The 12,500-nt window shown below is 51.5% G+C and overlaps 1 protein-coding gene across 1 annotated transcript in view; it reads left to right on the top strand.

Annotated features, from left to right (window-relative positions):
- LOC311224673 (calpain-5-like) overlaps positions 1–12,500 on the top strand; it is a 339,044-nt gene that overhangs the window by 318,738 nt on the left and 7,806 nt on the right. The window contains exon 11 of the mRNA XM_084309752.1: positions 11,386–11,812. Coding sequence (XP_084165878.1) covers positions 11,386–11,812 — 427 coding nt within the window. The remainder of the gene's footprint in view (positions 1–11,385; positions 11,813–12,500) is intronic.

Below are 12,500 nucleotides of genomic sequence, written 5' to 3'. Positions count from 1 at the left end.
GCGGTGCACTACTATTTGGAGCATCACGACTAACTGCACGAAAGAAGGAAAGTGTGGACACGGGGTCGTGTTAAAGGGAGTGGATACCAACCCACGGCCTGTAGCTTGCCCTTTTCATGTCCAGGATATGGCACTGGCGGACCAATACTGGCTCTGCGGCGGTAGGAGGTTGAGGAATACACTTCCTTTAGATTGGTCAGGTAGATGTGCCCGGGTTCAGGCGATCATGCCAATGGTGGTCCTACCATTATCAGTGACGGAAGGACCTTCTGAGTCTCCTGTCTCTCGAACGAAGCGTAGCTACAAGGCAGACCCAAGGGTGTATCTGGACAGCATAGGACAGCCAAGGGGCATTCCAGCCGAGTTCATGGCTAAGAATGAGATTGCGGCAGGGTTTGAGTCTATTCTGCCATGGATATCGGTCAATAAGAACACCGGGTGGATCAACTATTTGTTTTACAATCAGCAGCGGTATCTCAACTACACCGAGGAGGCGTTGGATGCAATGGGGGACCAGATGCACGCGACCAGTACGGTGGCGTGGCAGAATAGACAGGCTCTGAACTGGTTAATGGCGGAGAAGGGTGGAGTCTGTTCCATGTTTGGACAGTACTGCTGCACATTCATTCCGACGAATGTGGGGCCAGGGGGAAAGTTCTCAGAGGCCATGGCTAAGCTGAAGGATTTGAGGGAGGAGTTGAGGGGGAATTCTGGCCGGAATGAAGAATGGTGGGGGAGTGGGGTGTTGGAAAGATTGGGACAGTGGGGAAGCATAGTGATGCAGACGGGGATATCCATTGGGGTGGCAGGGTTGATATTGGTTCTCCTTTTCTGTTGTGGTATGCCTCTCTTGGGTAGGCTGGTAACTTCACACGTAACGAGCCAAATGCTGATGGTGGGACAGAAAGAGATTGAGCCACAAATCGGGCCATGTCCTCAGCTTTATGCTGCCTTAGAGGGAGACGAGGGGATAGAGGATTAGGGGTATGGTGAGGTAGGGACATTTTCTTTTTGTTGGTTCTTTCCTTTAAGAGTGACGGGGGATGGTCTGAGTGCAGTTTTGTTGGTTTATTCCTTTAACTAGGAATTTTAGTCTGATTTTCTAATGATCCTTCGGCATAGAGATTGCAACCATTGAAAATCATTGCATTATTTTTTATTTTTTTAATTATTTTTTGTTTATTTTACTCGTGGTCCTGGTCAAACCGGAATGGGAAGGGGCATCGGCAGAGTGTCGGTTCTGAGCCTGAGGAAGCATTGAGAAGAAGTGGTCTGGGGATCGGTTCTGGGGACTGGAGGGACAAAGGGGGGGGGCTAACGCAGTGGGCAAGATGGGCACCTCCCGTCGAAGATGGGGGGACACGTGGTGAGGTCGGGACCAGCGCCTCTCGTCCAGGCATGGGGACATGCTTCTACGGGGACTGGAGGTGTGGCGTGGTGGTTGCGGTATTGGCAAAATGTGACTTTTTGGCAATACGGTGAGGAGACTATGGCGTGGGCATGGAAGGGGGGCTGAGCGATGGACACTAGGACTCAATGTTATGGAAGAGACAATGTCATTTTTTTTTGGGAGGGATGTTCTAAGTTTAGTTCTGACGGTCAACTTCTCCTTTCCCTGATGAGAGTCGCGGTTTCCGGCCGGAACTGTGGCTCATTTGGTAAGCGGTGGAGGTTGGGGGGATTTGTCTGTCAGGTTAGGATTATAAATTGGGGTATTTTGTTGATGTTTTATTATTACTCTTGTTTGGAACGGTTTTGTGTTTTGGTAAGAACGGTAGTCAGCCTTTGTTGGTCCGTTAGGGGTCCAGTGAATGAAGTAAGGTTTCTGGTTTAGATTAGGCATTTAAACTTTTATTATATAATTGTGGTTTCTCGTTTAGTTAGACGTTCACATTTTCTTGGTTATATGATTTGGGTGGGACTAGGGACCAAATGGGGGAATGTTGTGGAAAATGTGTATACGGGGGTGGAGGTAGGAAAGGGGTTAGTCTTGACTAGTTTAATATAGGTCAACTAGCAGGGCTCAAAGACACTAGGGCGACAGTCTGGCTGATGTTCTTAAAACAACCTCAAGATAGGCAGATGGACATTTCAGTACATCATATCGTGTGCTCTAATCTTGTGTCTTTTCTCTCTTTCATACATACACAGCACACACACACAGACACACAGACACACACATACACAGCACACACACACAGACACAGCACACACACACAGACACACAGACACACACAGTCACACAGACACACACACACACACACACAGACACACACAGTCGCACAGACATACACACCGACACACACACACACACACACATTCCCTGTGTCGCAATACACACATACAATACACACACGTCTGTACACAGACGCACACACACACAGACACACACACACATACACACACACACACACACAAACACACACACACATCTCACTAAATCTTTATCTCTCTTCGATGTTCTTAATGTTTTACATCATATCGTGTGTGTACATCATATCTTGTTTATCTCTTATCTAAATCTATGTTCTTCTTAATGTCTTTATCTCTCTTCGATGTTCTTAATGTTTTTATCTCTCTCCGATGTTAAATCTACGTGTCATCTTAATGTACGTCATGTCATATCTGACATGATATGACACGTCATCATATCTGTCATGGGGGGGCAGGACTGAGAGGGGATTTAGGGGACAAGCAGAGGGATTGAGGGGTAGAGTGTTTTTTGTTCAAGCTGTGGTGATCCTCTGCTCGATCCATAGCTCTGCTGTTGAAACTTCTTTTCCTAAATAAATTACCTACTTGTTAAAATTGGAAATATCGTCTCCTGCTGTGTTAAACAACCATCAGCCACAACACTATTTCAAATCATAAATGTAATTAAGTGATCGTTGTACATACCTTTTGCTATGTATTATTATTAAACGCAGACTTTCGACTTGGTACATTTGTGTTGGATCCGTTTCATCAGGTGGGAGTGTTTATCATAATTATTTATACCTAGTACTGGGTGGCCAGAGTCTAAAGTACAAGAGGTAGTGGTAGTAAGTATCATATCTAACAATACAGTCAGGGAATTGTACCCCTCAGTTACAATTGGTCCTTCGAGCCGGAGGGTAATCAGTGTAATATTAATATAGTGTTATTAATATTAAAATGGCCTATGATGAACACTCCACGAAACGATCCTCCTAACCAACAACGCCCGCGGCGCAAACGACAGCTCCCTCAGTACCTAGAGGCTTACGCTGTCAGTCAACAACCTAGTCTTCCACCAACAGTAAACGCGGTAAAACTAGAAAGTAAAATTATGTCTAACCCTAACGACCAGGCTACCCCGACCATAGAGGCCCCTATGGGTTCTAACGTAACTGACCCAGCTCACGGTGGGGACCAGGGGGAACCAGACATGACTTTACACCCCGCCAATACCGAAGAAGTAGTCCCCGACGAGTCCCGGGAGGAAGACAACACTACCGAGAGAGAACTCGGCACGGAAGAAGATGAGGAGAGCACCGTGGAGATAGAGCTCCAAGACTCCGCACGGAGTACCCCAAGGGACGGCTCCCCTATACAACCGTCTTCTCCCAGCGAGGCAGAGAGGACACTACAGCAGGCATTCCTCGTCAGCCTGAAAGCCTCTACTGAACGCGATAGACTCCAGGGTGAACGCGATCGATTGCAGATACAGCAACGGAGCGAAGAAGAGCACATACGCCTGGAAATAAGACGCATTCAGATGGAAGAGAATATGGCAAGAGACCGGGCCGACGCCCAGCGCGCCGCCACCGGTGCCCAGAGAGAATCGGATCTCACCAAGCGCGAAGCCGAGCGCGACAGAGCACAAGCGCAACTAATAGAACAGCTGATCAGAAGGACAACACCCCCTCCCTCCACCAGAGGCTCCAGGAACTCATCTAGACATCACTCCAGGGCGGCATCCCCTAGCCGAGTAAGCGACCCTGAACTTGACCAACAGACGAGGTTTATACCCCCCGCAGACCCCCTTCCCCAACCGGTCCAAGCGAGACCCAGCCACCGGGAAGGAGCAGCATACACTGCGGAGAGGCTAAATCAGAGACTACAAGCCCTGGATGACCTAACGGAAGACGAAGAGGAAGAGGAGGAGAACCACGCCCGACGACAGCACAGTACTCTACCGGACCAGGAGGTCCAGTACAGCCCAGGCTATACCCCCGCGGAGCTGCGCTACAGACCCCCGACGCTATTCACGGGTGAGCACGACGCACGACCCGCACCGAGGAACAGCACCTGGACCAGCGGGCCATGGTACACAGCCGGTACCAGCCCACGCCAAGGAGCAGGAGGAGACTCGCCTAGGAGGCCTCTCCCCCAACGCTCGCCGATGTATCAACAATCCGCGTCATACATTGGCACACCTATGGTACCAGACTTCACCCAGGAGAACCGGGCCCAGTATACGGAGCTCCGCATGTGTCTGGAGACAATGTTGGTGGATGTCATTGATGAACGCCATAAATACGCGATACTACTGAAGCATTTAAAGGTACCCCGCGCGCACAACATAGCGCTCGCCTACGCCACTTCCACGACCCCATACACCGCAGCGCTGGTAGCGTTGGACCAGAGATATGGACGTATATGGGATTACGTGATCCAGGAGATCAGGCACATCGACCGCCTACCCCCAGCAACAGACAATCGAGCACTGGACGACCTGTCCATCAGAGTGCAGTCCCTGGTAGGGATGCTGGGAGCGCAGAGGGAAAAGGGTAGGCATGAACTATACGCCAACTCAAATGTAGAGAGGATCTTGGAGAAGCTACCGCCCGCCCGACAGGAGCGCTTTAGGCGGCAGAGAGACCACCGAGACCCTAATGGCCCCGAACCGAACCTCCTCGATCTAGCCGACTTCCTGGCGAGAGAAGTCAGCAGCTTACGGCTAGATACATTCGGACGGAGCACCCCTGGCTCCAGAGAAGGAACCAGGAGACTAAATGATGGAAGAAGATCGGTGACTGTCATGCACCAATCGGAGTCAGTGCCAAGCAGTAGGAGCCACAGTACCCCCTCAAGAAAGGAGAAGTGGAAGATAGTGTGCCCCTACTGTGAGAAAGAACACTGGCTGTCACAATGTGACTCATTCCCCAAGATGAATGCGGAGGAAGCGAGTCAATGGATAAAGTCCAACAGACGCTGTTTTCGCTGTGCGCGATCACACATGGCAGCCGAATGCCGCTTAAAGAAAAAGTGCAGTCGGTGCGATGGAGCCCATCTGGACATACTCCACGACAGTAACAGACGGCGGCCTCCACCCGCACCATCAAGCAGCAAAGCAAGCGTCATGTACATCGACCCCGCCAGCAGCAGCGGAGCCAGAGTGCTCTTAAAGGTAGTCCGTGTGACATTGAGCTACCAGAATAAAGTCATGGACACTTACGCCGTCCTTGATGACGGGTCAGAGAAGACCCTTCTGCTCGCGTCCGCTGCGGCCCAGCTAGGGCTGCGGGGGAGCGAAAACCAAATGACAATTCGGACAATAAGAAGAGATTTGAAAACGATAAAGGGCGAGAATGTCTCATTCTCTACCGCAGCAAGCGGCCAGCCCGAGCGACGGTACAGGATTACAGACGCTTTCACCAGCCAAGAAATAGGACTCTCGCGGTACACATACCCCGTAGCCAAGCTGATGGAGAAATATGTACATCTACGCAAGCTACCGATCCCACTCATAGACGGTGCTACCCCGACACTGTTGATAGGCTCCGACCATGCAGACCTCATTGTCCCGATAGACCGGGTTCATACCGGACCCAGAGGCTGTCCTGCAGCAGTCGAGACCCGCCTAGGATGGACTCTCCAAGGCCCACTCGCCAAATTTCTCAACCGAACCACAGCCACTAGCTGTCTCCACTCCCGAGTCACAGAGGGAGACACCGCACTCCTGCAGCATGTAGAGAGGCTATGGACCTTAGAACAAATGCCCTTTAAGAACGAAAAGAAAGACATTCGCTCTAAAGACGACATCTACGCCATTAACCTCCTCGAGACGGGAACAAAGAGAGTCCCAGTCAGCGGCGTGTTGAGATACGCCACGCCACTCCTGCGGCGGGAAGGGATGCCTACCTTTCACGCAAAGAAAGACGCCACAGAGCGGTACCTACTAAACACAGAGCGGCGCTTAGCCAAGGACCCCGCCCAAGAAAGTGTATACCGCGCTGAGATTGAGAAGCTCATCACAGCGGGACACGTCACAAAGATTGACATTAAAGAGGCCGACCAGACGACTGAATCGTGGTACGTGCCCCACCACAAGGTGCATCACAACGGCAAAGACCGCATCGTGTTTAACTGCAGCTACCAGATCGGATCCCAAAATCTGAATAAAGAGCTATTGCCCGGTCCTACACTCGGCCCCTCCCTACTAGGCGTACTACTCCGCTTCCGCCAGGACAAGGTGGCTATCAGCGGGGATATCAAAGGGATGTTCCTGCAGGTGAGATTAGTAGAGGAGGACAAGCCCCTGTTGCGGTTCCTATGGAGAGAGAGGCCAGGAGATGAGCACCCAGCCATCTACCAATGGGAAGTCCTCCCTTTCGGAACTACATGCAGCCCATGCTGTGCTACATTTGCACTACAGAGACATGTCGCAGAGGACCCAGCAGCGGACGAAGAGGTCCGACACAGTGTGAAGAACAGCTTCTATGTAGATAACTGTCTACAAAGCGTTTCGACCCAGGAAGAAGCCGAGGCTCTCCTACATAAACTCCGCGCCTCTCTGATCAAAGGCGGCTTTGATCTCAGGCAGTGGGCCAGCAGCGATCCGCACGTACTGCGCAGCCTCTCCTCCGAGGACAAGGCAGCGAGCAGCGAGACCTGGATGGCCACAATCCCAGGAGAAGCCCAAGAGATGACACTAGGACTAGTGTGGCGCTTCAAAACAGATTCGCTCCACTATAGACACAAACCCCTGACCACGGAGCAGGGAAGGTCGACGGCAATACCGACCACCAGACGGAGTGTGTACAGAACACTCGCCCGACAATATGACCCGTTAGGATGTATACTACCGTACACCACCAGGGCAAAGATGATTGTACGAGCATTGTGGGACAAGGACCAGGGCTGGGACGACCCCATTCCCGCACACCTTGCATCCACCTGGAGAGAGTGGGAGATGGAACTCCACTCACTCCCAGGCGTTAATATACGCCGAAGCTACTTCCCACCCACGGTGAGGCCAGAGACATGTAAAATGGATTTACACGTCTTCAGTGACGCCTCCGAGGTCGCCTACGGATCAGTAGCCTACTTGCGGGCCCAAGAAGAGGGGGGAGAGATCTACACAGCATTCATCCTCGCCCGCTCGAGAATAGCCCCACGCAAGCAACAGTCTATCCCACGTCTAGAGCTCTGCGCAGCCCTCGCAGGAGCGCATCTAGCCACGCTCATCCAACGTGAGCTCACCATTCCGGTGCATAGAACAATCCTGTGGTCAGATTCCACGACAGTACTCGCCTGGATCAAATCGGATTCATGCAAATACAAAGTCTTCGTGGGAGTCAGAGTCACTGAGATTCAAGAGTTAACCGGAGAGTTAACCGGAGAAGCAAACTGGCGCTATGTTGATACAAAACACAACCCAGCTGACGTCATCACCCGGGGAATGTCCCTAGATGACTTAACCCGTCATAACATCTACAGTGACGGACCAGCATTCCTCAAGCTCCCGGAAGGAGATTGGCCCACGCCCACCCCGAGGGAAGCAAGTGACGAGGAGGCTGAGAATAAGAAACCCATGTTCTGTGGATTGAGCACTGTTGTCTCCGCAGACCCCAACATAGACGATTGCATTACCATAGAGAGTGCGCAGCAACGGACATTCCTGCGGCACCACCCAGAGATTAAGTGATATGTCAGCAGCTGACTACGAGGAAGCAGAACTGCTTCTACTGCAACGAGCCCAGAGAGACTCGTTCCCCGATGAACTAGACTGTCTACAGGGAGGAAAGCCCGTCCCATCAGACAGCAGATTGATTCATCTGGCCCCCGAGAGTGACACACATACCCTCATCAGAGTGGGTGGTCGCCTGCGGAGAGCCCCCAATTTACCGGATGACATTAAGTACCCGATCGTATTGAACAGCCGACACAAGGTCACAGAGCTGATTATAAAGAAATACGACGAGGATGTACACCACGCAGGAGCAGAGAGAGTCTTCGCGGAAATCAGACGTCGTTACTGGATACTTCAAGGAAGAGAGGCGGTGCGACGCTTCCAGCGAACCTGTCTAGACTGCCGAAAGTGGCGCGCGCAGCCCAGCATACCACGGATGGCTGACCTACCTCCATGTCGCCTCCGACTCGGCGACAAGCCATTCCACTCAACAGGCATGGACTGTTTTGGCCCGCTGCACATAAAGAAAGGAAGAGGCACCGAGAAGCGGTGGGGTATTGTATTCAAATGCATGACCACCAGAGCGATACATATTGAGCTCCTTCCGACCATGAGCGCAGACTCATTCCTTATGGCCTTCCGAAGATTCACATCACGGAAAGGAAAACCGTCTACATTATTGTCCGATCACGGGACAAACTTCAAAGGCGGAGAAAGAGAGCTGAGGGAGAGCTTCCAAGCTATGGGCCCAGAACTTAAGACCCACCTCGCTCCAGCCCAGATTGACTTCCAATTCAACCCCCCAAACGCACCCCACTTCGGTGGAACTTGGGAACGAGAAGTACGTTCTATAAAGACAGCCCTGTACGCAGTACTTGGGGCCCAGACTGTGGCGGAAGAAGTCCTAATGACAGTCCTCACGGAGATTGAGGGAGTATTGAACTCAAAGCCCCTCGGTTACGTCTCCAGTGATGTAGCAGATGTCGACCCAGTCACCCCCAACACCCTCCTGATGGGGCGGCTAGATCCCGCGTTACCCCAGACAATGTACCGGCCTGAAGAAGCGAACGGCCGACGAATGTGGAGGTACAGCCAAGTATTAGCCGACAAGTTTTGGAGCAGTTTCCTACTGCACTACCTACCGTCTCTACAGACCCGCCAGAAGTGGGTAAAAGAGAGAGACAATTTGACGGAAGGAACAGTCGTCATGATTATTGACCAGTCACTACCCAGAGCTATGTGGCCGGCTGGCCGCGTAAGCAAAGTGATCACCGGTGCCGATGGCAAGGTCCGAGCAGCTGAAGTACTCGTCCAGGGGCGCATTTACACCCGTCCTGTGGCGAGGCTCATAGAACTGCCCCGACTCCCAGACACAATCGATGATGACCATGACCCTATGACTTTGTGAGTTGACTGACCCTTACAGCGAACCCTTGAGTGGTAGACAGTGCGGTTAATCTGTCTCTGCTTAACTAATTGGGTTGGGACCAATTAGGGGGCGGCTGTTCTGAAGGATCAGATTAAACCGAATATATATATTTATTTATATATATATATTTAATTGTATTTGTATATCCCCTGATATCCCTTGTATATTCCTTGTACAATATGCATTGAATATCCCTTCTAGTCTACTGAACATCCCATAATAGTCTCCATTCTACCATTGGACGAGACCTTGGTGCCAGGTCGCCATACCCCTCAGACCAGGTTCAATCGTACCGCTCAACATGTATGGACAAGTCCTAGTTCCGCGTAGGAATATGTCTACCGCACCACTAATGGTACTATTTGTTCATAGTGCGTATATATACTGCGCTATTAAAGTAGAGCTTTCTTTTAGTCCAGTTCCTTACCCTCCAACAGAGTGACAGACGCAAAAGCCTCCCCGCGAACCACGTGTGGGCAGTAAGGCCAATTCGGCCCAGTATCGGCATTGAGACATCGTGTATATTAATATTTGAATAGTCATATTTGGCACTATATCGTCGAGTTGGACGTATTCTATTAAGCTAATAATAGTCTATTCATATGTAGTGCCCTCGTGCGGTAAGAGTTTCTATAGTAATCAGCACCCCCATCGTTTCGGGCATCAGCTGGACGCTTATCCAGGGTGGTTGACCCCACGTGAAGCTGCACGTGGGGTCCAGGCCAACGAGCGAGTGGACCTGTATATTGGATTATTCTACCGACGACGGCTAGCCTTCCCCGGCTTGGATTATGCTTTGAGTACTTTGATTATTCTATGGATAAAGGCCAACACTGCGGTGTGTTGGAAATACCCCCCCCGGAGAGGACGACAGGTGAGAAGACGCTCTACACGACGAGGTCGCCTCACGTCTCTCCATCGTGGACCGGAGGGACGCCGGCCACAGAGAGTCCAACTGCTTTCATCTGTGGATCGAGGATCGCTGGGCACCGGGTCGCACGACTGTGGGCTCTCCCAGGATACCCTCGGCCAGACGGGATACAGCCAGACTCTACCCCCCCCCCCCCTCCAGCTGTCCTACAAGCAGTCGGAACCTTCCCCTAGTGTATCCAGCTATATAATCATTCAAGTATCATTGCTATTGTTCCCTAAATATTCCAGGTTGTATATTTGCTTCCTGCGCAATCAGAGATTGGACATTCGATATTGATCTACCTACGAATACTCATTTGCCATAAAAGTGCATACTATTTCAAATCATAAATGTAATTAAGTGATCGTTGTACATACCTTTTGCTATGTATTATTATTAAACGCAGACTTTCGACTTGGTACATTTGTGTTGGATCCGTTTCATCAGGTGGGAGTGTTTATCATAATTATTTATACCTAGTACTGGGTGGCCAGAGTCTAAAGTACAAGAGGTAGTGGTAGTAAGTATCATATCTAACAATACAGTCAGGGAATTGTACCCCTCAGTTACACCCTGTCTCACCTACACATCACCCTGTCTCACCTACACACCACCCTGTCTCACCTACACACCACCCTGTCTCACCTACACAGCACCCTGTCTCACCTACACACCACCCTGTCTCACCTACACAGCACCCTGTCTCACCTACACAGCACCCTGTCTCCTACACAGCACCCTGTCTCTCCTACACAGCACCCTGTCTCACCTACACACCACCCTGTCTCACCTACACACCACCCTGTCTCACCTACACAGCACCCTGTCTCACCTACACAGCACCCTGTCTCACCTACACAGCACCCTGTCTCACCTACACAGCACCCTGTCTCACCTACACACCACCCTGTCTCACCTACACACCACCCTGTCTCACCTACACCCTGTCTCACCTACACATCACCCTGTCTCACCTACACACCACCCTGTCTCACCTACACACCACCCTGTCTCACCTACACAGCACCCTGTCTCACCTACACACCACCCTGTCTCACCTACACAGCACCCTGTCTCACCTACACACCACCCTGTCTCACCTACACAGCACCCTGTCTCACCTACACCCTGTCTCACCTACACAGCACCCCTGTCTCACCTACACAGCACCCTGTCTCACCTACACAGCACCCTGTCTCTCCTACACAGCACCCTGTCTCACCTACACACCACCCTGTCTCACCTACACAGCACCCTGTCTCACCTACACACCACCCTGTCTCACCTACACACCACCCTGTCTCACCTACACAGCACCCTGTCTCACCTACACACCACCCTGTCTCACCTACACAGCACCCTGTCTCACCTACACAGCACCCTGTCTCACCTACACAGCACCCTGTCTCTCCTACACAGCACCCTGTCTCACCTACACAGCACCCTGTCTCACCTACACAGCACCCTGTCTCACCTACACAGCACCCTGTCTCACCTACACACCACCCTGTCTCACCTACACAGCACCCTGTCTCACCTACACAGCACCCTGTCTCACCTACACAGCACCCTGTCTCACCTACACAGCACCCTGGTCTCACCTACACAGCACCCTGTCTCACCTACACACCACCCTGCAGCTTTGTGCTGACCTTCTTCTTCTGCATATTATTTCATTAACCTTTTCAGGGTTAACCTTCTGTAGTGTGGCAGTGAAAGGGTTAAACTACCAGTAATGTAACAGTAATCATCTCTCTCTCTCTCTCTCCCTGCCTCTCTCTCTCTCTCCTCTCTGTCTCTCTCATCCTCTCTGTCTCTCTCTCCTCTCTGTCTGTGCATGTGTGTCTCTCCCTCCCTCCCTCACTCTCTCCTCTGTCTTTCTTTTTCTCTCTCTCTCTCCTCATATCGCTATCCTCTTTCTATCTCCCTGTCTTTCTCCTCTCTGTCTCTCTTTGTCTCTTTCTCCTCATCTCTCTCTCCCTCTATCTGCCCCCCCCTCTCTCCTCCCTCATCCCCCTTTCTCTCCCTCCTCATCTATCTCTCCCCCCCTCTCTCTCTGTCCCCCCTCTCTCTGTCTCTCCCCCTCTCTCTCTCTCTCTCTCTCATCCTCTCTCTCTCTCTCTCTCTCATCTCTCTCTCTCTCTCTCTCTCTCTCTCTCTCTCTCTCTCTCTCTCTCTCTCTCTCTCTCTCTCTCTCTCTCTCTCTCTCTCTCTCTCTCTGTCTCCCCCCCCTCTCTCTCTCTCTCACCCCCGCTCTCTCTCTGTCTCCCCCCCCCCATCTC

This window comes from Notolepis coatsorum (genome assembly GCF_963971535.1).
Source record: "Notolepis coatsorum genome assembly, chromosome: 1".
Classification (NCBI taxonomy): domain Eukaryota; kingdom Metazoa; phylum Chordata; class Actinopteri; order Aulopiformes; family Paralepididae; genus Notolepis; species Notolepis coatsorum.
This window is presented reverse-complemented; position numbering and strand designations above follow the sequence as displayed.